This window comes from Tursiops truncatus, chromosome 18 (assembly GCF_011762595.2).
Source record: "Tursiops truncatus isolate mTurTru1 chromosome 18, mTurTru1.mat.Y, whole genome shotgun sequence".
NCBI lineage: Eukaryota > Metazoa > Chordata > Mammalia > Artiodactyla > Delphinidae > Tursiops > Tursiops truncatus.
In genome coordinates, this window is record NC_047051.1 from 67,176,642 (window position 1) to 67,202,486 (window position 25,845).

General features: G+C 37.5%; 1 protein-coding gene across 2 annotated transcripts in view; it reads left to right on the top strand.

The window, feature by feature from the left end:
- Positions 1–25,123, top strand: part of TM9SF2 (transmembrane 9 superfamily member 2) — a 57,665-nt gene extending 32,542 nt beyond the window's left edge. The window contains exons 9-17 of one of the 2 annotated variants that reach the window (XM_019920922.3): positions 777–885; positions 4,904–5,036; positions 7,335–7,454; positions 10,197–10,254; positions 13,233–13,392; positions 15,159–15,310; positions 16,523–16,634; positions 20,129–20,300; positions 24,433–25,123. In XM_019920922.3, the coding sequence (XP_019776481.2) occupies positions 777–885; positions 4,904–5,036; positions 7,335–7,454; positions 10,197–10,254; positions 13,233–13,392; positions 15,159–15,310; positions 16,523–16,634; positions 20,129–20,300; positions 24,433–24,500 (1,084 nt within the window). In that variant the 3' untranslated portion in view covers positions 24,501–25,123. The remainder of the gene's footprint in view (positions 1–776; positions 886–4,903; positions 5,037–7,334; positions 7,455–10,196; positions 10,255–13,232; positions 13,393–15,158; positions 15,311–16,522; positions 16,635–20,128; positions 20,301–24,432) is intronic. The other variant, XM_073795377.1, reaches the window with a different exon arrangement.
- The last annotated feature ends 722 nt before the right edge of the window (positions 25,124–25,845 follow it).

The window sequence follows — 25,845 nt, forward strand, 5'->3', positions numbered from 1 at the left end:
CTTCTTTATGCTCTGTCCTTATTTTATTCTCTGTCCCTTTGAACATCCCATTCACTCTGATTCTCCAGTTATTCAGAACGCTGGGCTTTTGAATTAGATAGACTTGGATTCAGTCCTGGCTTTTAGTCACTGGTTGTGAGTCAGGCTAGATCACCCAGTTTCTCAGAGTACATTTCTTTATCTAGAAATAACCTGTCTCATGGGACTATTCTGAGGATTGAAGGAGGTAATGAAACAGAGCATTTGAGCACCTTACCAGGCACGGAAGAGGGCTCAGTAGACAAGCCACTGCGGCTGTTACGACTGTTTATTATTATTATTATTCTCTAAGCATGACTCAGAACTTTTATCTAGAGAGCTGTTCATGGTGCCGTCGCTCTCCTTTTCCTACTTTACTGACTAATCTTTTTTGATACTCATTAATTTACTGAGTAACTGTTTTTCAGTAGATTTCTTGAGGGTACAGACCAGTCCATTGTTGATCCTTGCAGCTTATGTTGCCCTAATTTGGGCACAGTAGTTATTAATGTTGACCGTGGAGAAAAAAAATTCTAGTTCTCAACAGACCACAAAATTATATTATGATAAGTACATACAGTTATGTATCCACTAGAAGGCCGTGCAGCAGAACACAGTTCATTGAATTTGTTGGATTTTAGGTCAAGTTTTTAATTTGATTAATGCTGTTTTAATGTTACTCAATAAATAGTTTTTAAAGAGTTTTGCTGTTCCAAAGATTAAGCTGTAGATTAATCCTAACATGCTTATTTCTGCAGCATCATGAATTCCTTGGTCATTGTCCTCTTCTTGTCTGGAATGGTGGCTATGATTATGCTACGGACGCTGCATAAAGATATTGCCAGATATAATCAGATGGATTCTACAGTGAGTGAAACATCTGAACTGTTCTTTGGTCTGCCGAGGATAGTCTTTATTTTTTCTTTGGAAAAAATTTAAATAATAGCTTTAGACAGAATCTGCTTTTAAAGCATTCTTCTCAAAAGTTACCCTGAATTCACATTTTCAAATAAGAAAATGATCCTTAAGGATTGGTTTTCTGTAGAAATTTAGTGACCGCAGCTCTCAGAGCTGAACTGTTCACAGCCTCATCTGCATCAGTAGAGGTTGCAGAAAGGGTGCAGGTGCACAGCTCCAGCTCTGCCCTCTTTTCATTTACGTGCCATCAGCTCTGTCAGAGTCTCTATGTCCAGCAGACATTCCGTTTGTGAAACAGCAAAGTTGAGTAGAATAGCTCCCAAGCAATTTTTGTATGTGTGTATGTTTAATTTTTAAAAATTAATTTTAACTGAGTTTTTATCATTTCAACCTTTTGGTGGATTCAAAGTAATTAATGCCTCAACTTCATCTATTTGCATTTTAAGTTCCATAATGTTTTACATTTTATACTTTTTAATTTCCTAGCAGCTCTTTAACAAAATTTCCACAAGAATCACTACTTGTAATGAATACATAAAACTCAGATTTTCATTGTTTTCTCTTCCCCAGCTTCTTAGCTCCCCCCATCTCTCTTTTTCTAATTAGAAAAAAAGAACATATTAATGTTTAGAAGCTTCTTAGCACTTGAACTCCACAGTTGCTTTTCCATGATTTTATTGGTTGTATGCCTTATTAAATATTTGATTAAAATAATTTCACAATACTCTGTTCATAATTGACAATTCCAAATAATTGCTGAGTTAATGGAATTTTTTTCTTTATTTGTACAGAGGTGGCCTTGGGGTACAGGCCAGGAAACCCTATTTCCAGTCTTGCTCCCATTCTTTCCCTCCTGCCAGTCTCTTATCATAGCCATCAGAGCGTATCTGTTCAGGGTCATTTCACTCCCAATGACAGCCCTCCAGTGACTTCCACTGCACTCAGTGAAGCCATAGTCTTTACAGTGGCCCATAAGGCTCTGCAGTAGCTCTTGGAGCTCTGCTCCAGCCATGCTGGTTGCCTTGCTGTTCCTCAGACACCTCAGGCGGGTTCCCATTTCCAGGCCTTTACAGTTGCTTTTCTGTCTTCCTCAAGTGTTCATCCCTCAGAGAGCTCCCTCACGTGCTTCTGGTCTTCACTGAGACATGATCTTCCTGGTGAGACCTTCCTCACCATCCCATTAAAATTACATCCTCTCCACCCACACCCCACATCCATACTTCTTATCACCATCTAGAGTACTATATATTTTACTTATTTCGTTTATTGTCTGCCTTTCCAATGAGAAGGTGTACTCATGAGAAGAGGAATTTTTCTGTTATACTCACTGTAGTACCTCTGGTGTTTTAAACAGTGCCAAGCATATAGTTGGTGATAACAGATATTTGTTGAATGAATGAATAAACAAATTAGCCCTTGATGTACCAGACTTGATTCATTGCTGGGCTTATGATAGGTTAAAAAAAAAGAAAAAAAAGGTATCCAAGGACTCCCCCAGATCCACCCCATCCCCCCAAATTGAGTGAGGCCACAGCAGGAAGCAGTACAAGCATGAGAAGTTGAAGTTCTCCTTTGGGCCCGTGCTCATATCAAGTTTTTAACCAATTGGGACATTAATCCTTGGGTCATGGTGAACCTTGATCTCCTATGTATTAAGCCTGGATTCTTGAAGGGGGGCAAAATGGTTCTAGGTTAGTAAATGCCTTCTGATTCTCAGCAGAATCGAGTAGAAATACTCTGAAGGAAAGTCTCTCAAATTTGGATTTGCAAGATTCCCCCCATTTAAGGTCAATAAAGTATGATCTATTCATCAGAAATTCACAAAAATTTACAATAAACAACAAATTTACACCAGGTCCCAAAGATTTCAGACATTAAGATTATTAATGACAGAGTATAAGATATATGAAAAAGTAACAGCTACGATTTTCCAGCACAGATGAAAGATAAGAATCCATAGATAAAGGATACACAGTATATCCAAGGAATAAATAAAATGAAATCCACACCTAGATCAACTGGCCAAAACCACAGAACACCATAGAAAAGAGATCTTAGAATCAGCCAGAGGGGAAAAAGAGTGAACATCTGCAAAGGAAAAACAATTAAATTGGCCATGGAAGCTCAAAACATAATATTTTTAAATTGGTAGTGAGAGAGATTAACTATTTACATAGAATCATGTACTCAGAGATGCTGTCTTTCAAAAATGAAGGTGAAATACCTTTTTCAGACTAACAAAACCAGTTGACCACAAACACACCTTCACTTGAAGGAATGTCTGTAGAAATACTTGAGCAGTGAATCAGTCTGTCAGACCTGAAGGAATTACTATAGAAATACTTTAGTAGAAAATAAATAAATAACAATCCTAAAGAGAGATTTAGGAGGATTGGTGAAGAAATTCTAAGTAAATATTTTCTATATATAATAATAATGAGTCTAAATTTGGAGGTTAACAAAAGTGTATCAACAAAGAAAAAATAGATTTGATGAATAGTTTTGGATAAGGGGGGGTGGCCATCTAGAAAAAAAATAAGGTAGATTCCAACTTTATTGCTTATATTGAAATGATTAATGATCTAAATGAAAATGTGAAACTATAAAATACTAGAATGTTAGTTTTTAAATCTTGTCTACTGCTCGCAAAGATAGAAATTTGAGTGGGAATTTGGGGGAGGGATACAGATGTACCCTGGATGAAATGTTAAGTGAGGAGGCTGAAAAAATACCAGGGACCAAATTTTGAAGGACTTCTAAGATGTGCATTCTGAAGGTCATTGAGAAGCTGTTGAAGAATATTAAACAGCAGTGACGTGGCCAGATTCATGTTTCAGGAAAGTCACTTTGAACATTATGTGGAGAATCGTTTGGAGCCGGGCAATATTGGAGGCACAGAGACCAGTCAAGAGACTGTTAGAGAGTTCCCAGAGATAGGGGATGGTGGCAGGGAAGAAGTAGGGAAGTGGGCAGATAGATACAGAGGGTGTTCAGGCGGTGGGATGGAATGCTGATCGACCAGTTGACTGTGGAGAGGGTGGAAGAGGGAGAGAAGCCAGTGAATGACCCCACGTTTCTGATCTGAACCACCTGATTAGTTAAAAGGATCTTTCTGGTTCTGTATTGAGAATCAACTGAATGGAGGCAAGGGCAGAAACAGAGACTAGTTTAATGAATTCCGTGAGAGCCAGGTGAGAAGGGATGGTTTGAACCAGGGGCTAGTGGTGGATCCTGTGGATATATTTTAGAGCTAGAACTGTAAGAATTGTTAAAGGATTGTATGTGAAGTGTGAAAAAAGTAAAAGGAGGCATCAAAGATGACTCTAAGGTTTTGGGGATTGAGCAGCTGGAAGGATAGAGCTTTTATCTACTGAGGGAGAGTGCAGGTAGAGCAGGTAGAGGCAGGGAGAATCAGTTCCACTGTGGATAATTCTGTTCAAGGTGTCCATTAAACAACCCAGTGGAGCTGTTGATTAGGCAGGTGTGTATGTGTGTCTGGAGATAGGGGAGCAGTTTGGGCTGGTGACACAAGCTTATTAATATTTTCACAGCCAAGCCTACTATACAAGCAAAGTAGCTATGAGACCTAATACCATTTGCTTGTTTTGGGGATTAGTAAGTGTAGGTTAAGAAGACTATAGAGTATGACTTAAAATCGCCATCAAATTGGATCATAAAGCTTGACTTATTAGACTAGAACTAGGTATCACATTATCTTTGTATTACTTTTTAAAGTTTCTCAGTAACTATATTTATAGACCTTAACACACAACATTCCTTTCAAAATAATTCAAGAAAGCTATATAAAGCTCCATGAGTCAGGCTTTATACTTCAAAACTGAAATAAATATTAACATTTGTAAGATTTTTTTTTAGATTTCCATATCCGCATATTCAACAGTGAACAAACTGTCTAGTTTTCTTGGTGATACCACATGGCACGTAAACGATTTTATTCCCTTTTTAGGAGGATGCCCAGGAAGAATTTGGCTGGAAGCTAGTTCATGGTGATATATTCCGTCCTCCAAGAAAAGGAATGCTGCTGTCAGTCTTCCTGGGATCAGGGACACAGATTTTAATTATGACTTTCGTGACTCTATGTAAGTGTTAAGTGAAAATTACAAAGTAGAAATTACTTTCTCTAAATAATTATTTGAAATCCAGTTTTCCTGAGTTGTAGCCAGGCTAGGTTGTTTCTGAGAGTCCTCTTGGTTCTCAGAATCTGTGTGCTTTGGCCATAAGTGACCTGGGGCAAGGTTAGCTGTGCCAGAAGTTGACTCTGCATGTCTCCCTCACAGCTGCATAGAGACCAGGACTTTGTTGTGGGAGCACTGGAGCTGCAGATGACTAGATCCTCAAAGACCATCTGGGTCTGAGTCTGGGCAGCCTGGCAGCAGGGTCACGCAGGTTGACTATCCTGTCCCACCAGAGCGTAAGGTTTCTTGGCTTCCACTGAGAGAGAAAGGAGAAGGAGATGGGACAGGAAGCTCTTTGTAGACCTTTCCATCTTGGCAGGATTTAGGAAGCAAGACCTCTTTCTTTCTCTAGCAGTGTTCAGGAAAGATCTTCCTACACAAAAAGTCTCTCTTCCTTGTGCCACCTGAAAATCTTCAGAAATTTTATTAAGGTTTTGTCAATTAGGACAAACTTTTTCTTCTCTTTTTTTAAAAATAGAAATCCCTTAGAGGTATTCATCAGCTGCAGGAGTGGCTCTGAGACTATTCTCTGGAAATATATTAATGCCATGGTCTTTCAGTTTTCCTAGTTACAAGAGAAAAAACTGTTTATGAAAAGAATTTTCTGAATTATGCATTCGTTTCCCCATATTTCCTTTATTGTTGTGTGCTACTGATGAACAGTAACACATGAATGTTACTAGAAGAATTCAGAAACCACTGACCTTTCAATAATTTTTTTAGCAAACATTTGTCCTTATGTTTGGTTGCATATTAAATACCTAATACTATAATCATTTTCTACTAGTAAAATTGTTCTAAGTTTTTATGATGCAATTAACCACATAAATGTTTGGGAAGAGAATTATCAATGCCAGATGTATGGCACCTGAATAAGTTTGGGGTTTACTGATTTGCACCTTTCAGCTCAGTTTGAAGACTAACTAGAACATGTTTATCTACTAACAACTTAGATAAGGAGATGCCGGTGTGATGGGTGAGGCTAGCATTTGTCAGTATATTACACTGAAGAGGGTACGTTGGGAAAATGAGTCATGAAGGAGGTTTGGACACAGGCGATTGCACAGAATCCCCAGAGCGCTGAGGTGGCGTTAGAGCAGAATGGATGCTTGAGGGTGAAATTCTGCTTCAAAATTTTATTGAGAGCTGCCTTCTGCCCCTCTCCAGTCTTTGTTTGGGTCAGCTAGAAAGTGAACTTGTAAGGAAGGAACATTTCAGAGAGCCTAGGTTAGAAAGTGATAGGGATTGTTTCCCTTTACTGCTCGAATATGGACTGTTTTGCTTCAGAACAATCCATTTCTCAGGCCTGGGAGGAACTGGGGGTGGGGGGTGCACCTTAGCTGAAATTCCAGTAGACCGTCTAAAGTTACCCTGTCTGGTTTCCTGTCATCGATTGTGAGTTTCTCCTCTTCAGTTGGTGCTGATCAGAGGGTGTGCAATGGTGTGTGCTTGGCTGTGTGCACCCAGGGGAAACACTGGAAACTTTGGTGCTCCTGGGATTAGAAAGCCACCTGCATCTGTTCTTGGATTTCTTTCTGAGAAAACCATAACTTCTGACTTGCAGTTTAAAGCTAGGAATTGCTATAAATATAAGATAGTACTTCCTTTCTTATTAGTTGGGAGGGTTATATAGGGAAGAACAAATAAAACGAACTAGCTGAATAAGGGTAGGAACCAGAATTTCCCAAGTCATTGACCAAGCCCTTCAGTAACTTGTGTTCACAAAACAAATAGTACTATGAAATCTTTTTTCCCCTGTTTTGTTCTTTATTAGATTCTTTTTTATCTCTTTATGTTTTAATGTTATAAGGTTTTTTTCACCCCAGAGGACTCAATATTGTTTTTAAAAGGAACAAAAAGTGAGAATATTTTATAGTGGGAATATTTTTTATTGATGTTAATTTTGAAAGCTGTGCTTGAATCTCAGAAGAGCTGAAAGCACTCATGAGCATCCGGTGAGCCTCTGCTGATAACAGGAAAGGTGGGGACTTACAGACCCTGACAGGAGGCTTCCACATTGGAGCTTGCTTTATGTGTGATCCTATAGATACAGCGCCTTAAATATTACTAAGTTTCAGTGTGGTTGCCTGGTAAGAGAGCGTATTTTCATGAAGTTGTATTTAGTTCATTGTTTAAAAAATGAGAGGGGTCTTCTGGCACTTCAAAGGAAACCATAATAAAATTCATAACTTTATTTTTTAGTTTTTGCTTGCCTGGGATTTTTGTCACCTGCCAACAGAGGAGCACTGATGACTTGTGCTGTGGTCTTATGGGTGCTGCTGGGCACTCCTGCAGGCTATGTCGCTGCCAGATTCTATAAGTGTAAGTAAAAGCCACCCCGCTGGGCGTTCAGATCAGGAGTCTAACCTGCTGCCTTAGTTGTCTGAGCCTTTGTGTCTGGCGGTTGATGCTCTTTAAACAATACGTGTTAGAGGTGTGTATCCTTATTTAATGAAGCTTGTGAAGTGGATGACTGTCCGGAGATTTGCTCGTTCAGACATGCTTAAACAGTGGGTTAGACAGATTTGGGTGCTGCTTATCCATCATCCTGTCTCTCCTCCTTAAGTTTTGACATCACAGGTTTGGCTGAACAACTTAGATTTGCTACATTCATAGAAACATATTTAGACTAATAAAGGAAAAACTATACGAGTATCACTGATTTATTCATTAAAACAAGTAGTACAGGGCTTCCCTGGTGGTGCAGTGGTTAAGAATCCGCCTGCCAGTGCAGGGGATACAGGTTCGAGCCCTGGTCCGAGAAGATCCCACATGCCACGGAGCGGCTAAGCCCGTGCGCCACAACTACTGACCCTGCGCGCCTGGAGCCCGTGCTCTGCAACAAGAGAAGCCACTGCAGAGAGAAGCCCGCTCACCGCAAGTAGAGGAAGCCCGCGCACAGCAATGAAGACCCAGTGCAGCCAAAAATAAATAAATAAAATAAATAAATTTTTAAAAAACAAGTAGTATATACAGGAATACCTTATATGAGAGAGGTCGTACTTACATCAATTTAATATTTATAAAAGTGAACTGTACTTAGAGTAAATTAAGATCTCACAGTTTTAAAGAGCCCTGAAGTAAGTTACTTTTGTAGCATGATTTGTTGCATTCTCTTGTATTCTTGCTTTCCAGAAGTAAAATAAAGTTCAGTGAAAAAAAGGATCAGAGCCACAGAGTAAGGATGGGGATATGATTAGATGACTTAGAAAGCAACTTTGCTGGGGTCAGTAAATGCCAGAGTTTGCCCTGCTTAGGAATCCTGTAGTCACGTTGAGACGGTCCCATAGGTAATCTGTGAATTTAAATGCCAGGGAGATGCTGACGCAGGGCTAGGGTTGCCCAAGGCCTTCTGATAGGAATAAGGTTTAGGGAATAACCCTAAAACACAGTAGAATTACATAGGTGCCTTAATGTGTGGTTGGCTAGACTCAACCCCAAATAGAAATATTAGACTTTGCTAGATGCATAGAGTATGTGAAGTTCTATATTCATGTATGTGTGTGTGAGTGTGTTTAATTTCTGTGAATTTTGTCAGAGTTCTTTTATTCTTTCATTCTTTTCTAACAGACATAGGATTAGGGTGGTCAGATGTATTTTAACACATATGAGGTACGGTTGGACCCCTGCCTGCTCCCCCTTTCTCACTGTTTCTGTGCACTGGGTTTCTTTGAGTTCCTCAGTCAGCCTGTGCACCTGCCTTCGTACATGCCGTTCCCTCTAGTTGAGTTCTGATCCGTACTCACTGCCCGACAGACACACCTCCCCTTCATCTTCTCTCCGTCCTTCATTTCTCCTAGCTGCAGATTAAGTAGCATATTAATCAGGCAGAACATTCTGAGACACACTGTCATGTGGCCCTAGTCAAAAAATACTTCATTTTATAGAAGCATTTTTAATGTTTCAAAAAATATATGAGGATTTTGAGTAGAGTTGTATTAAACCCAAAATTCATAATTTCACAATAGCCTATCAGTAATGCTATGAATTCAAATCATATATATATAATTTGTTGTTTTCTTTTAGGGCAAGAGGTACTTAAAATTGCTTATGAATTGTTAAAACTTTTTTTAAAAATCAAAGCGGTTTTCAGATCTCAGCCAGTTTTATCTCCAACTTTTAAACTAGGAGCAGAGGTGTATTTTCTTTTTTTTTTTACTCTAGAAACTTAAGTTTTGTTTTTGTTTTGCGGTATGCGGGCCTCTCACTGTTGTGGCCTCTCCCGTTGCGGAGCACAGGCTCCAGACGCGCAGGCTCAGCGGCCATGACTCAAGGGCCCAGCCGCTCCGCGGCATGTGGGATCCTCCCGGACCGGGGCACGAACCCGCGTCCCCCGCATCGGCAGGGGGGACCTGCCGCGTCCCCACTGCGCCACCGGGGAAGCCCGAGACTTAAGTTTTTAATTGTTTTTTTTTTAAGTGGGGAAAAAAAAATAGAGAGGGGCAAAGGAGAGTAAAAAGTTTGTAAGTAAATTTGTTCTGTCAAGTGGCCGTAACCCTTCTACTCTTCTTGGTCACCTGATCCTACACACTGATCTCCCCACCGCCACCCACGGCCTACCTGAAACTACAGTGCTGGAGGCATCCTGGAGACTCAGACCTACTATGGACATTGAAGTGTGTTGCATGTCAGGCTTGAGGGTTCCTAGTTTTATAACAAATTCTGAAACTGACCTCAAGATAAACGAGAATCTGTAGTGCACCCTTTTTCCATCTAGTCCCATTAATTAAAACTGGGTTAGAATTTAAGGGTTTGTTTTGTTTTGAAGTAAAAAAAAAAGATTAGAAAAGGAAAACTGGTTTGGATGACTTTCCTTTGACACTAGATTTATTTTATGCTGAAACAATCTTTAGAGCGGGACTTATCCAGGGCAGTCCTGTGATGTGCATCTCTGATTTGGATCATTTGATTAGGGAGTATTAGGACATTTGCTAGTGTCATTTTCTACGAATAGGCCCCCAGTGCTGTCTGTTAATTTGTCCGATACCAGACCTGAGGTATGGATATTTGGTTTGCTTTGAAGAAAAGTCTTTATGTCAATGCCACTTTTGTTTTGTTCTACAGCCTTTGGAGGTGAGAAGTGGAAAACAAACGTTTTATTAACATCATTTCTTTGTCCTGGGTAAGTGAATTTTTCAATAATAACTTGCTTGACATAGTCATATCTTAGTTCCCAGAATTTCTGGCCTGTAAGTCTAATCTTTTTTGTCTCTATGTACCCCAGAAAATGAATTTAATTTTTAAATAGTGACTATTTAATAAACATTTGCAGAATGGCAACTACATGTCTTATCTGGAAAGGGTACCTTTAGACATGAGAAATTTTATATTCCTTTTCTTAAAAGTCTGTTTCTTAGTCTGGCATATTGTCATGTAAGGCTGCGTATAAAGTTTTTGACCTAATCACAGAAATGAATCCTCACCTGAAGATCGTTCAGGCAGGCATACATTTTCGGATTTTTATCATGAGTATAGCTACTTTTAAGCGTATTCCATTAATTAGATTAGAGTAACATATACCAAAAATGAAAAAAACAACCACCAACATAAAAAAACAGAACATCTGTGGTGCTTTGGAAGATAGTTTCTGATATCAAATATCTGATGTGTGTCTGGTCCTAGAAATACAACCCAGTTTATCCCCCGCTCACAGATTAATGGAGGGCAAGAACTGGCCTCTGAATAATCAGCAGCAATAAAGTAGGCCAAGGGTTAAATCTTGAAGCCAGGACTGTTCCATTTGCAGGCCAGAAATGAAAGAATAGCTGGCATTTTTAGACATGATTGGGTTAAATAGTCTCAGATTTTCACCTCCATTGAAGATTCACATGCCTCTCAGCCATTCATATTCTATTCAAATTTTTATGCTTTCCTCAAGCCATATCCTTTGTCTTCTTTCCCTCTGCTGGCAGTTGAAGAAGTGCCCCTCCTTACCAAGACTGTCAGCCACAATTTCCTTTGGAATCTTGCCTTTCAAACATCCCCCTAATCTCTGACATAATCCATTTCTCTCTTTCTCTGTGTTCTGGTCACGTGTTTCATCTCTTCCTACAAATATGCTTACGTTTCCCATATTCTAAAAAGAGCTTCCTGTAAGCATCTTCTAGTCTACTGTCTTTCTTTTCAGTTTTCAACAAAATGCCTTGAAAAAATAGTCTATACTCCCTTACTCTGATTTTCTTAGCATATATTTACATTGTAAACCCACGTAATCTTTTTCCCACATCACTTTAGTGAACTTCTCTCTGAGGTTACCAAAGATGTTCCCATTTTCAAATCTAGAAACCATTTTCCCTGTCTTTACCTCTTTACATTGTGTAACATTGGAATACCTTTTCCTTGAAACTCCTTCCTTTTTGCCTTCACAGAAGTTATCCTATGCTAGTTTTTTACATCTCTTATCAAACCTTCTCTGATTTATCATCTTCATCCCACCCTTAAAAACAGGTGTTCACCAGGGGATGATGAGGTAAGTAGAGAGGAGAAGAGCCAAGAACCCAAGTCCCCAGGGCAAAGGGAATTGGTGTTCATCTAGGAAAAGAAGGATCATTTGATAATATGAAATCAATTCATAAATTTTTTTTATAAATAAGCACCTGCATATAATTATTGCGGTAGGCACAGCAAAATGGCATTTGATAATATTAAAGATTGTTTCCAGATTTAAAAAGAATTTAATGGAGAGAGAAATGCTCCCTTCTATTAATAAAAATCTCATCTCTGATTCAAAACCAACATCATTTAATGATGAAACACTAGAGACATTTTCATAAATCACTTTTAGGGCTTCAGTTATTTAAGTTCTAGTTACATTAAGACATGAAACAAAAAGGTGGAGATTATATTATTATTTATTGGTGACATAATTTGTATACAGAGAACATAAACAAATTTGAGCTATAAACTTGTAGAATTAGTAAAAGAGTTGGGCAAAATGGCTAGATATCAGCCAATATTTCAAGATTATGAATACCACCAGTTGCAAGTGAAACATCTTAATGGTAGTGGTAGTTGTGTGGGGAAAAGACTATTCACAGGAGTATTAGCAACAGAAAAACTTTGCAACACCTGAAGTAACTTCTCAAAATAGGGACAGTCCATATGACAAGTCTACAAAGCTTGTTAGAGATACATACAAATTCACCATGTTACCTGATGAGAAGACCAAGTGTTGCAAAGGCATTTGGAGGGGTCCTGTGGCTGCCAGGTTAGAGAACACAGAAGTAGACCATGTATACACAGAACAGTTCCAGGTGGATTAAAACCCAAATGTAACGGGTGTAACAATTAGACAAAAATTTAGAGGAGTATTTTTATGAGCCTGGGTTAGGAAAGGCTTTCTTAAGTTACACAAAAGGTAAAGGAAAAAATTGATCACTTTGATAACATTAAAAACTGTGTGTGGGGGGGCGGTATACAGAAGTGATTATAGTATTATTACAGCCATGTTTTAAAAATGTGCTCATAGAAGAATGACTGAAAGGGACGAAGTACACATATGTTTGGGTTCTTAAAAGTCATAAACTAGGAGAAAGGTATTTAACAAGGAGTTAGTTGCTAGCATATATAAATAACTCACATATGTGACTTTGCAAAAGCCCTGCGACCCAAATGAAAAATGAGCAGTGGGGCTTCCCTGGTGGTGCAGTGGTTGGGGGTCCGCCTGCTGGTGCAGGGGACGCGGGTTCGTGCCCCGGTGTGGGAGGATCCCACGTGCCGCGGAGCGGCTGGGCCTGTGAGCCGTGGCCGCTGAGCCTGTGCTTCCGGAGCCTAGAAAGCCAACAAACACAAGGATGCTCAGCTGCAGTTGTCAATAGGAAATGCAAATTAAAACAACAAAGTTAACAATCCCAAGCATGATGAAAATATGGAAAGAGGTAAATTTCATAAGCTGCTGGTAGGAGTTTAAGTCAGGCAAAACCAATCTGAAGAGCAACTCGGCAGTTTCTACTAAAGTTTTAAATTCACATACCCTATGGCTCAGCAGTTCCACTTTCCTTGTGTATAACACAGAAATCATGATATTAACTACATATGATTGCTACTATATCATTTTGCTTCCACGTCAGGTTTTACCCAAAAACCTATTGTGTCTTTCAGGATTGTGTTTGCTGACTTCTTTATAATGAATCTGATTCTCTGGGGAGAAGGATCTTCAGCATCTATTCCTTTCGGGACATTGGTTGCCATATTGGCTCTTTGGTTCTGCATATCTGTGCCTCTAACATTTATTGGTGCATACTTTGGTTTTAAGAAGAATGTAAGTTTATAGGTGTTAACTTATTCAAATGAATCTCAACTGTGGAAGTTAGCATGTGCCACCTTAAAAGACATAGGTATCTAAAAGATACAAACTAGTCCTGTGGGATCTGGATTTCATAGAAAATTGATGACTTCCTAGTTTGACTGCAGTCCTTCTTAAAATAGTACTCAGAAGAGTGTGGTAGAGAGAGGTTATGGATGTAAACTTAGATTTCAAAGTTTTGTAAGTAAATGGAAACGGAAGCTAAAATGGATTAATAGGAAATGAAATGCTAATTTAAACTAAAGAAAAATTTGAATGTGTTACATTAAAAATAATTACTTTTTTTTAACCTAAAAAGTACATGCATTTTTTTCTTAGCCATAGTGTTTCTAATCTATATTACTTAACTAAGTAAACTGGGTAAAACTGAGTATGGGTTAGGAAGTGAAGCTGTAAGAAAAGTGACTATACAGTAAGAGTAGCAATTTTTTTAATATGTAGCTTTGGAATAAATTTTATATGCTTACCTGCTAATATTTGATTTTAAGAAATATTATAATCAAGTCTCAGTCCCTCCCTCCAGTCTTTCGGTCTCCATCTCTGCTGCCCCCTTTCTAACCTCACGCTAAGAGGAAAATGAGAATTCTTCAGTGTCCTCCTCTAACTCCACTTCGCTATCTTTGCTCTCCTCTGAAAGTATCTCCACAAGGTTAAGAGAAATTACGTAGTGTAGTACACTTTGTGAGGGGACCTGGAAAAACCTTGGAAGAAACTTATCTACTTTGACTTTCAAGAGACTTCAGAGTCTCCACTGCACCTACCATGCCAGGCTACTAAAAGATTTTTCAGTTCTTTGGCATTTTGTTTAATTCATGACTTAAAATCTATATAGCATAAGTAGTAAACTGATATGGTTTGAAATTTTTTTAATTAAATAGATTAAATAAGTACTTAAAATTCTAAAAATATAAAAATTGAAGAACGATTTAGTGGGTCTCTGCCTATATACACATATACCTACATGTAAAATAATCTAGTCCACAGGAGTATAATCTCAATGAGAATATCAAGTTTTAAATTTTGATATGTCATCACAAAACCTATAGAAGTATGTTTTTGAACTTTTTTGCAAGGAAATGAATTTCTGCATATGTACTCTTTTTTCCTCTTATGTAACTATGTTTAGGTACTTTAGGTTCCATTTGTTTTTATACTACCATGTAATGTGTTACGAAAGGGAGAATAATTGAGAACATCACCAATAATTTAGGATTATAAAGCTTCATAGAGCCATTCATTATCTTCTTCGTGTTCTTAAGTCTTAGTAAAATTGAGCAATTTTAATAAAGATGACACTGTCCATCTCCAAAAAAAATACATTGACCACAATTTCAGAACCAGCTGATTTCTTACAGCAAGTATGTAATTAAAAGGAAAAACTTAACTCTATCTTTTTATTAAGTACTATTTTCTGAGTACTATATTATCTCCTTCTGTGTATTCCTTACTTTGTCTGAAGCCATTAGTCATTGGATCACTGCTGGAAACAGTGGTGGCTTGTTCCAGAAGACAGACTGAATATTGTACCTGATGGTATCTGGTTTGTTGCTTCTAAATACAAATGTCATCTGGATGACTCAGGTAGACTGTGTCGCCATTCGTGTCATCATGGAAGCTGAGAAAAAGCAGGCAAATAATCTAGTACAGAGAAGAATTTTTTCCTTTCTGTACTAGATTATAGATATATAATTATGAATCCTTTCTTTTGTTTTTTTCTGAAGGCCATTGAACACCCAGTTCGAACCAATCAGATTCCACGTCAAATTCCTGAGCAGTCCTTCTACACAAAGCCGTTACCTGGTATTATCATGGGAGGGATTTTGCCCTTTGGGTGCATCTTTATACAGCTTTTCTTCATTCTGAATAGTATTTGGTAAGCTAAGGACTAAGTCAAGTCCTCTTATTCCCATTCCCATTATATGTAGTACTAGCTTTCTCTTTTTGTTTATATGTATTACTATTTATACCTGATAAATGTAAGCCATTCTCCAATTATCAGAAATCTTAAGAGACAAAAGGTTATCTTTTCAGTGTGAGAAAGAATAATTGTGATAAGTTATTATTAATCAAGTGCTTATTATTTCTTACTTAATTCTCAGACCTCTGTAAAGTGGGTATTATCCCATTTTACAGAGGTGAAAATGAGATTTTGGAGGTTAAGTAATTTGCCTGTGTCACACAGCTACATTTTCTATATGGCAGAAAATTAACCTAAATCTCTCCAAATCTGTGCTCTTTAATAAGTCATCTGTAGTGCTTCAGAGGAGATGCTCTGAGCTCTTGATAGAGTGTATTCAAGCCAGCATTGGAGGAAGGGTTGAGCTAGACAACTTTCAAAGTCGTTTCTTGGGCATCCCCTGGTGGTCCAGTGGTTAGGACTCTGCACTTTCACTGCTGAGGGCCTGGGGAACTAAGATCCCACAAGCCGCATGGTACAGCCAAAGGGGGGAAAAAATCACAAAGTCGTTTCTTATCCCAAGATCCCTTCATTCTCTGATTTCTTGTTCGAATGGGAAAGCACATAGTGGCAATTTCGAGCCTCACTGTTAGGGTGTGTACATTGCAGTATATCATGATCCTTATTTGATCGCATTGACATATGTTACAGAAAGTGCCAAGGTTCCAGGTAGCATTGTCAGAACTAAATTGGAGCTTTTTAGTAATTAGAACTTGTCTTTCATTCCTGACCGTTAGTGTTTTTTCCAAGTTCAACTGATTTTTATCATATATGATAAGAAACAATATGTACCAAATGTAACCTTTTCTTAGTTTGGCTCTGTCTTCATATTAATTTTTTAATCAAATTTGTCTGACTCACCAGTAGACAGATTGGCTAAGCGTATTTGAATAAATAAGAGTTTTAGGTTCTCCCTCAACAGGAAGGCAGAGTCCAATAGCACTGCTGCATCCTTCCTCCCCTTGCCCCGCCCCCGCCCCGTCACTGTCTAAATCTACGAGAATTTGTCTTTGATTAGTTGGGAGAAAAAGCAAACATTTTCAGTTCAAGAAAAATGAGAAGATTGTGTCATTTACTGTGTCAAAGAGAAAATAATTTATAGCTTCATCTTGACATGTTTGATTATAGGTCACACCAGATGTATTACATGTTTGGCTTCCTGTTCCTGGTGTTTATCATTTTGGTTATTACCTGTTCTGAAGCAACTATACTTCTTTGCTATTTCCACCTATGTGCAGAGGTATGTATTAGCAATATTCAATTACGTTAATTTGTGGACAGTATTTATAATTTTGGCATAAGGCCACTTTGAATACTATTACAGTAAGACCCCTACATACGAACGAGTTCTGTTCCAAGAGCGCGTTCGTAAGTCCAGTTTGTTCATAAGTCCAACAAAGTTAGCCTAGGTACCCAACTAACACAGTCGGCTATATAGTACTGTACTGTAATAGGTTTATAATACTTTTCACACAAATAATACATAAAAAACAAACAGAAAAAATAAATCATTTTTAATCTTACAGTACAGCACCTTGAAAAGTACAGTAGTACAATACAACAATTGGGGTACAAGGACTGGCATCGAGTGGACAGACAAGAAGAGTTACTGACTGGAGGAGGGAGGGGGAGGGGGAGATGGTAGAGCTGAAGGATCGTCAGCAACAGGAGACGGAGGGCAAGCTGCAATTTCACTCACGCCTGACGCTGATGGCACAGGTCAGGTGCTGGTTCCTTGCTGGAACCAGGTGCACATTCGCATCTTTGAAAGTTCTCAACTTGAAGGTTCATATGTAGGGGACTTAACTGTAATTGAAGTGATTTCTGTAAATATGTGTTATTAAGGTAGAAATTGACCTGTATTCCTAAATCGAATGTAGCCTTCTTTAAGATTGAATTAAGATAGTATCCTAATTCAGTATATTTATTTATTTAGAGCTTAACTTTAAAATGTTAATTTCCTGAGAATAACACATTTTGCTGAATTTTTATTCTTTAACTGTCTGACTTTAAAATTAATATTCTTTTTTTTGTGATACAGACACTGGTAGACTGAAAATTCAGTGAAAATAAACATTTTAAGTGGAAAAATTCATTAAAACATTTCAGAGATTACATTGTTATGAGTTATATACTTGGCAACATGGTGATGTGTGTTGGTGTCCTTAGGTGACTTTTAAAGATTTAGATTGTGTTAAATCATTCTTTTATAGTTGTTTTCTATACAGGAGATAAAATCTGACTTTGTTAAACTTGAGACGCTTTTTTAAAAAATTGAGGTTAAGTTCACGTAACATGAAATCAACCATTTTAAAGTGAACAATTCAGTGGCACGTACTACATATACAGTGTTGTGCACCCACTCTCTCTGTCTCAAAATATTTTCATCAACCCTAAATAAAATCCCATACCCATTAAGTAGTTACTTCCCGTTCTTCTCTCCCCTTCAGACCCTGGCAACCACCAATCTGCTTCTGTCTCTGCAGATTTATCTGTTCTGGATATTTCATGTAAATGGAATCATACATTATGTGTGACTTTTGTGTCTGGCTTCCTTCACTTAGCAGAATGTTTTAAGGTTCATCACACTGTAGCATGTATCAGTGCTTCATTCCTTTTTATAGCCAAGTAATATTCCATTGCATAGATAGATGTACTCCAGTTTGTTTATTCATTCATTCATTGATACACATTAGGTTTGTTTCCACCTTTCGGTTATTGTGAATAGTGCTGCTATGAATGTTCGTGTACAAATATTTATTTGGGTACCTGTTTCCAGTTCTTTGGGGTATATATGTTGGAGTGGTATTGCTGAGTCATACGGTTATTCTTTGTTTAACTTTTTGAGGAACCATCAAACTGTTTTTTCCACAGTGGCTGCACCATTTTACATTCCTACTAGCAATGCACAAGTGTTCCAGTTTCTCTACATCCTTGCCAATACTTGCTATTTTCTGGGTTTTTAAAGTATAGCCATCCTAGAAGGTGTGAAGTGGTATCTCACTGTGGTTTTGATTTTCATTTCCCCAATGACTAATGATGATGAGCATATTTTCTTGGGTATCTTGTTTGGTGAAATGTCTAATTCCTTTGCCCATTTGTAAGTTGGGTTGTTTATCTTTTTGTTTAATTGTTAGAGTTCTTTCTATATTCTGGATACTAGACCTTTATCACATACATGATTTGTAAATTTTTTCTCCCATTCTGTAGCCTGTCTTTTCACTTTCTTAATGATGTCTTTTGCACCAAACTTTTAATTTAGAGGGTCCGATTTATCTATTTTTTCTTTTGTTTCTAAGAATTCATTGCTTAAATCCAAGGTCGTGAAGATTTACCCCCATGTTTTCTTCCAAGTTTATGGTTTTAGATCATTGATCCATTTTGAATTAATTTCTGTATGTGGTATTAGTTAGGGGTCCAACTTCATTCTTTTCATGTGGCTATCCAGTTTTCCCAGCACCTTTTGTTGAAGAAATTATTCTTTCCTTATTAAATGGCCTTGGCAACCTTGTTGAAAACACATTGGCCCATAGATGGTGTGGGTTTATTTCTGGAGTCTCAGTTCTGTTCCAGTGGTATATATGCTGTTTTTATGCCAACACCACACTGTTTTGATTACCATGGCTTCATTTTACGTTTTGAAATTGGGAAAGGTAAGTCCTCCAACCTCGTTCTTCTTTTTGAAGATTATTTTGGCTCTTTAGGGCCCTTTGCAATTTCCTATGACTCTGAGGATTGGCTTTTTCATTTTTGCTAAGAAGGTTGTTGGAATTTTGATAGGGATTGCATTGAATCTGTAGGTTGCTTTGGAGAGTGTTGCCATCTTAACAATATTAAGTCTTCTGATCCATAAAAGCAGATGGCTTTCCATTTATTTAAATCATCTTTAATTTTTTTTTAGCAGTGTTTTGTAGTTTTCAGTGTATAAGTCTTTCACCTCCTTGGTTAAATTTATTCCTAGGTATTTTTTTCTTTTGGATGCTGCTGTAAATGGAATAATTTTTTAAACTTCCTTTTCTGGATCGTTCATTGTCAGTATATGAAAACACTGATTTTCATGTTGATCTTGTACCCTGCAACTTTGCTGAGTTCATTTATTAGTTGTAGAAATTTTCGTGTGTGGAATCTTTAGGATTTTCTAATCTTGGTGTACTTTTGAAATATATATATTTTTTACATATTCCAAAGGGTAAGATAGTGAAGTATCTTTTAGAAGATCTCTTGCTAAGCTGTAAGCCACTTTATGTAAAAGTAAGAGAAGCTGTATTTAAAAACCTACCTTATATAAATTGTTAGTAATAACTAAAAATGGGTTTCAACCAGGTTTTTTTTTTTGAGCATAATCTTCCTAATATAGAGATGACTAGACTATAAGTAATACTAATTTTGAATTATGTAACTAAGCTCTTCGTATATTTCTTTTCTTTTTGGGAAACATACATTTTAAAATATAGCCTAATGCTTCATTATTCATAAACTGTTTAAGATTTTTCTAAACGTTCTTAGCCAGTCTTTAAGTAGTTCCATCAAAGGTAGAGGGTGCTTCTCAGCACCTTTAGTGAGGAGAGAAATTAGCAAAGTTCAGTGTGAGAAAGAGACTGGAACCAATAGCAAAAATTAGATTTGGGGTGCTATTTCACTTAGCTATGTTTGCTTTATAACTTCATTCCAGTACATGTTATCTATTAATTGGAAAGTATTTCTTGATCTTTCATTTTTTTCTTTTCTACCCAGGATTATCATTGGCAATGGCGTTCATTCCTTACCAGTGGCTTTACTGCAGTTTATTTCTTAATATATGCAATACACTACTTCTTTTCAAAACTGCAAATCACAGGAACAGCAAGTACAATTCTGTACTTTGGTTATACCATGATAATGGTTTTGATCTTCTTTCTTTTTACAGGTAAGAATTAGAACGAGTTATTTTTAGTCAATAAGTTTTCAGGCAGATTACAATTATTTTAACTTGCATCCAAATTATAAGTTCTTAGGCAAATTACAATTGCATGAAAGCTTGTGGCTACTCAGTGCTCCTGTATTTAGTTTTGAGTGCAGCTAAGCATAGTTTGGTCTGCCTCCCTGTGAGGTGAATATCGGTAAACCGAAGGTGAGAAAACAGAACCTAAGGGAGAAGACTAAACGGGGTCCATTGTTGTGCTGCAAGTACAGGGGCATCTCAACCAGTAGTTCTCAAGGTTTTCCCCTGTTAATCGCTTAGTGGAACAGTCGTGCTTCTGCTCATTTCAGAAATAGCATAAAAAGCTCTAACTACCTAAGTTTAGGAGTAAGTAGAAATTGAGGCCGTGAAGTCAAGATGAGATTGAGAATAAATGATATCAAGAAAAGATAATCGTAGGACATCCCTTATTCCAGAAGTTTTAAACTACAGTTTTATATCTCCACTTTAAAATCCAAGTACCTAATGGGACACAGTGTGCTTTATATTGGTATTTCTATGTGTATATCTTCTCTGTCTACCTAGATAAGTTTTCTGTATCTCAGAGCCCTGTGGGTGCTTGGTCAGCATTTGTGGAAGGGCTACACCAAAAAAAAAAAAAAAAGATTGGAGGGACCTTTCTTTGTCATAAAAAATGTACATCTAAAATTTTATCTAAGATTGTGTTGCATGCTATGTGAGGAAATATAGGAGTCAAAAGAAAAAAACTTAAAAATTTTTTTTTTTAAGTTTTTATTTTTGGCCTCACGGCATGTGGGATCTTAGTTCCCCGACCAGGGATCAAACCTGTGCCCCCTGCACTGGAAGCACGGAGTCTTAACCACTGGACCTCCAGGGAAGTCCCAGAAAAAAACTTTCTAAAAAATTAGAACTTTTCTATTTTTTACTCATCTGTTAACATTTAAGAAAATTAGGTAGAGTTTTGAAGTACCCCTGTTGCTATGTCAGTATGTAACAAGCTTTAGGCACTTACATCAATTCTGTACTGCAGGTCGTTCATTGGTCAGACATAGTGGGGTAGGAGTTGGGGGGTGCATATCTTGATGCTATGTGATAGATTTAGGTCCATAGCCATAAGTCTTAATTAATAAATGTCTGTAAAACAGTAATAGCCTGTGAAACGAGGATTACTGTTTTTGTGCATCTGTATTTGTGTCCATGCATGCATATATAGAGTAATTTATTCCTTGCTACACACAAAAAATAATGATCTTGGTGAACGTCTTGTTGTTTTTCCAGGCATATGTTATAAAGATAATTTAACCATCACCTGAACTTTATTGTTCTTGATATTTAAAGTGTCATATTTTTACTTACTTAGAGTAAAACAAATTTTGTAATCTAAATTCTGGAGCCACATCAAATTGAATCAACCAGTTAAGCCAGTAACTTTTAGTGTATTTCACTTTGTGGAAAAGGTTCTCTACATAGGAGTGCTGAGCCCTTTCAGTGTCTTGCATTTTTCTAAAGTGGGGACATCCATATTTATTTCAGGACTCTGAACTGACACCTTTTATTTAAGTCAGTCTATTATACAAGACAAAATAATTGTTCTGTCACATAAGGAAAGATACCACTTTTAGTATGTACACTATATCTATTCAATATTAAGAACAAAATAAAATACTAGCAGTATTTTGTTAACAAAATAAACTTAACTTTCTTAGGGTTGCTAGTATGATGATAAAATGTTTTTTCTCATCTTAAAATACCTTCTATTATCTTGAAGTTCTTGCTAACCATAAGATTGTTTAAATATATTTATGTTTTCACCATTACTTTTCCAAAGTTAACCCCAACCTCTTCCCAAGTCTTAATAATGACCCTTTGAATATCCAAAAGGTGTATTTGTGTGTCCTCCAAAACACACACAGTGTGCATGACGTGCACAGAGTAGGTACTCGGTACATGTGTGATGTGAGAATAATAACATTCATAACTTCTGTAGTAATGGCCCATGTATAGTCTCTTGGCTTAGAAAATCTACTTTAATACTTTCTGTTTATATTACATTTAAAACAATGGTGAAAACTGTTGGAACTTTAAAGATAAAGCTTCCACAAGGGGCATGTATATATCTCCTTCTGTATTCTTCTGCACCCCTACCTATTGACTATTTCTCAGGGGGTAATCTTGGAAAAAAAGCTATGCCTCAGCTTTAAAAATGGGTTAGTTTCGGGCTTCCCTGGTGGCGCAGTGGTTGAGAATCCGCCTGCCAATGCAGGGGACACGGGTTCGTGCCCCGGTCCGGGAAGATCCCACATGCCGTGGAGCGACTGGGCCCGTGAGCCATGGCCGCTGAGCCTGAGCGTCCGGAGCCTGTGCTTCGCAACGGGAGAGGCCACAGCAGTGAGAGGCCCGTGTACCACAAAACAAAACAAAAAAAGGGTTAGTTTCACAATTTAATATATATTCTCTTGCAAAACAGAGTCTCTGAATTTATGTTTAGTAAATCTAAGCATGGTATAGTTTAAAAGAATACTACACTTGAAGTCAGAAAAAGTGAATTTGAATTCTGGCCTTTCTTACCAGCCACAGGCCATTAGACAGTTACGTAACCCCTTGGAGCCTCATTTTTGTCACCTATCTAGCATTCAGATTTTTTGGAATCTAGAGGGATGAAAGCACCTGAAAATTAAGGCATGTATTTTTTCATGAATCATCTCATTTACTGTAATAACAGTCTATGGAGATAGGGCAGATAAAATTATCTCTCTTAAATAAGATAAAGAAATGGGCTTGGAGATTCCAGGTGTCTAATCCAAAGATGATACACACAGCTCATGACAGAGCTGCTCTGTCCTCCAGTACCACACCACCTCTCATTTCAGAGGGGGTGTGCCTTTGTTACTATTCTAATCATATCACTTTCAACACATTGTAAAATCTTTTTGAGTTATTTTATTATAATTCTTTGAAAACTGATCCTTCCTGCTAACTGTACTTAGAAAGTATCCCCATTTAATTACTCTGTGAATCTGATATTCTGATATTTAAGCCATTCACATCATATGTTGAATTAATTAAATGGCAGTTTTCCATTTTGTGATAAGAAAATATTCTTTCTGACTTACTTCACTCTGTATGACAGACTCGAGGTCCATCCCCCTCACTACAAATAACTCAATTTCATTTCTTTTTCATGGCTGAGTAATATTCCATTGTATATATGTGCCACATCTGCTTTATTCATTCATCTGTCGATGGGCATTTAGGCTGCTTCCATGTCCTGGGTATTGTAAATAGTGCTGCAATGAACACTGTGGTACATGTCTCTTTTTTTTTTTTTTTTTTTTTTTTTGCGGTATGCAGGCCTCTCACTGTTGTGGCCTCTCCCATTGCGGAGCACAGGCTCCAGACGCGCAGGCTCAGCGGCCTTGGCTCACGGGCCCAGCCGCTCCGTGGCATGTGGGATCTTCCCGGACCGGGGCACAAACCCGTGTCCCCTGCATTGGCAGGCGGACTCTCAACCACTGCGCCACCAGGGAAGCCCCATGTCTCTTTTTGAATTATGGTTTTCTCAGGGTATATGCCCAGTAGTGGTATTGCTGTGCTGGGTCGTATGGTAGTTCTGTTTTTAGTTTTTTAAGGAAGGGTGGGAGAGAGGTGCAAGAGGGAGGGGATATGGGGATATATGTATACATATAGCTGATTCACTTTGTTATACAGCAGAAACTAGTGCAACATTGTAAAGCGATTATACTCCCAAAAAAAGACGTGGGGAAAAAAAATGAAAATATTCTTAAATAGAAAAGTAAAATTGGCATCCTTTTCATCTTCAATTTTAGCCTTTTCCATGTAATAAGAAAAAGAATATATTACAGAAAGCTTTCAATAATCTTATAGCATAAAAAGTTTTTTTCTATCAATTTCTGTAAGAAATTTGATTTGAATTATTCTGTAGTTTATAGTTCTGTATATTTCAAAAAAGTTCACGGATCTATGGGATATTCCTGTTAAGTAATGATTTATAGTTTTGTGACTTTTTTTAAGGAACCAATCATTTTAAGCCTGTATTTTTGTGTAAATCATGAAGCTGCCTTTGAAAAGGGATTTATTTTTGTTTTTTCTTTTATAGGAACAATTGGCTTCTTTGCATGCTTTTGGTTTGTTACCAAAATATACAGTGTGGTGAAGGTTGACTGAAGAAGCCCCGTGTGTCCAGTTAAAACAGAAATAAATTAAATTCTTCATCAACGAAGACCTGTTTTTGTGACTACCTTGAGTTTTATCAGACTTATTGGCCTAGTAATCCTTCAGAAACAACATAATTCTAAATACAGCTCTCCTCATACACCTGTCTCCACAGAATGTATTATCAACACTAAAACATTTGTATTGTGATTTGATTAAGTATATATTCAGTTGTTCTCAGTGAAGAGCAAATTTAAATATTATGTGTATTTGTAAATATAATAGCTATAAAATTTTCAGTACTTCTAGTGACAAAATAGAAGAGGCCATATTAAACAATACTGATGAAATACAGGACAGTTCATTGTAAATAGGATTTTCTAGGCTTGGTAGGTGGAAAGAATTATTTTTCTTTGAAGGAAGTAACTTTTTATCATGGTAATTTTGAAGGATAGTTCGTATGATGTGTATTGGGGGGATGTGGCTTTTAAAAAAATCTTGTCTTGGTTGTAACTGTTCATATCTTCTTTTCTGTGTTGACTTCATTATTCCCATGGTATTGGCCTTTTAAACTATGTGCCTCTGAGTCTTTCAATTTATAAAATTGTTATCTTAATAAATATTGTAAAAACGTCTTCATTGCATATTCATGGAGATTCTGTAAATCCATTTACCAATGGTGTTTTTAATGATTTATACTATTATATCAGATTTTACTGATTTTTGCTAATGTAATACTTTCTGAGTTTTGAGCAAAATGAAATTCCAGTCTCCTGGGCTTTGTAACAAAACTAAAATTTTTCACTATTAGGCAGTAACAGAAATTTTAATCATGCATATCTAGCCAGATAAATTATGTAAGTATAGTAGTTAATATGAGCCTTACTGCATTACCATTAAGAATTTCATATTTTTTACCTGTTTTTCAAAATACAGTATTTTTTATTTTTTTTAAAAATCAGTTTTTATGATCTGTACATTAACAATGACTAGCAATTCTTCTTCTTTATGATTACATTGTCTTAATTTGGATTTCCTAGAGTTAAGAAATAACCGTTTTGCAGCATGTTGACTGGGACTGTCTCATGTACAGCAGTAAACTAAGCAGGTGGGGCTGGGTTAGCCGCACTGTGGAAAGTTCCCTGTTTCCTGCTTCCGCAGTGCTCGGGTGGAAGGAGCTGGGGACTCAGAATCCATCTCGTGGTTCTGCGGCTGAGCCAGGGCCCTGCCACAGGGTCACCTCTCAGTGGCCATCACCACCATGACTCCTCTGCCCTGGATGATGTGGCTTTGGAGAACTGGCCGACTCCTTGAGGAGGGACATGTTGAGAAACTGTTGAAGCTGCAGAACCAAGGT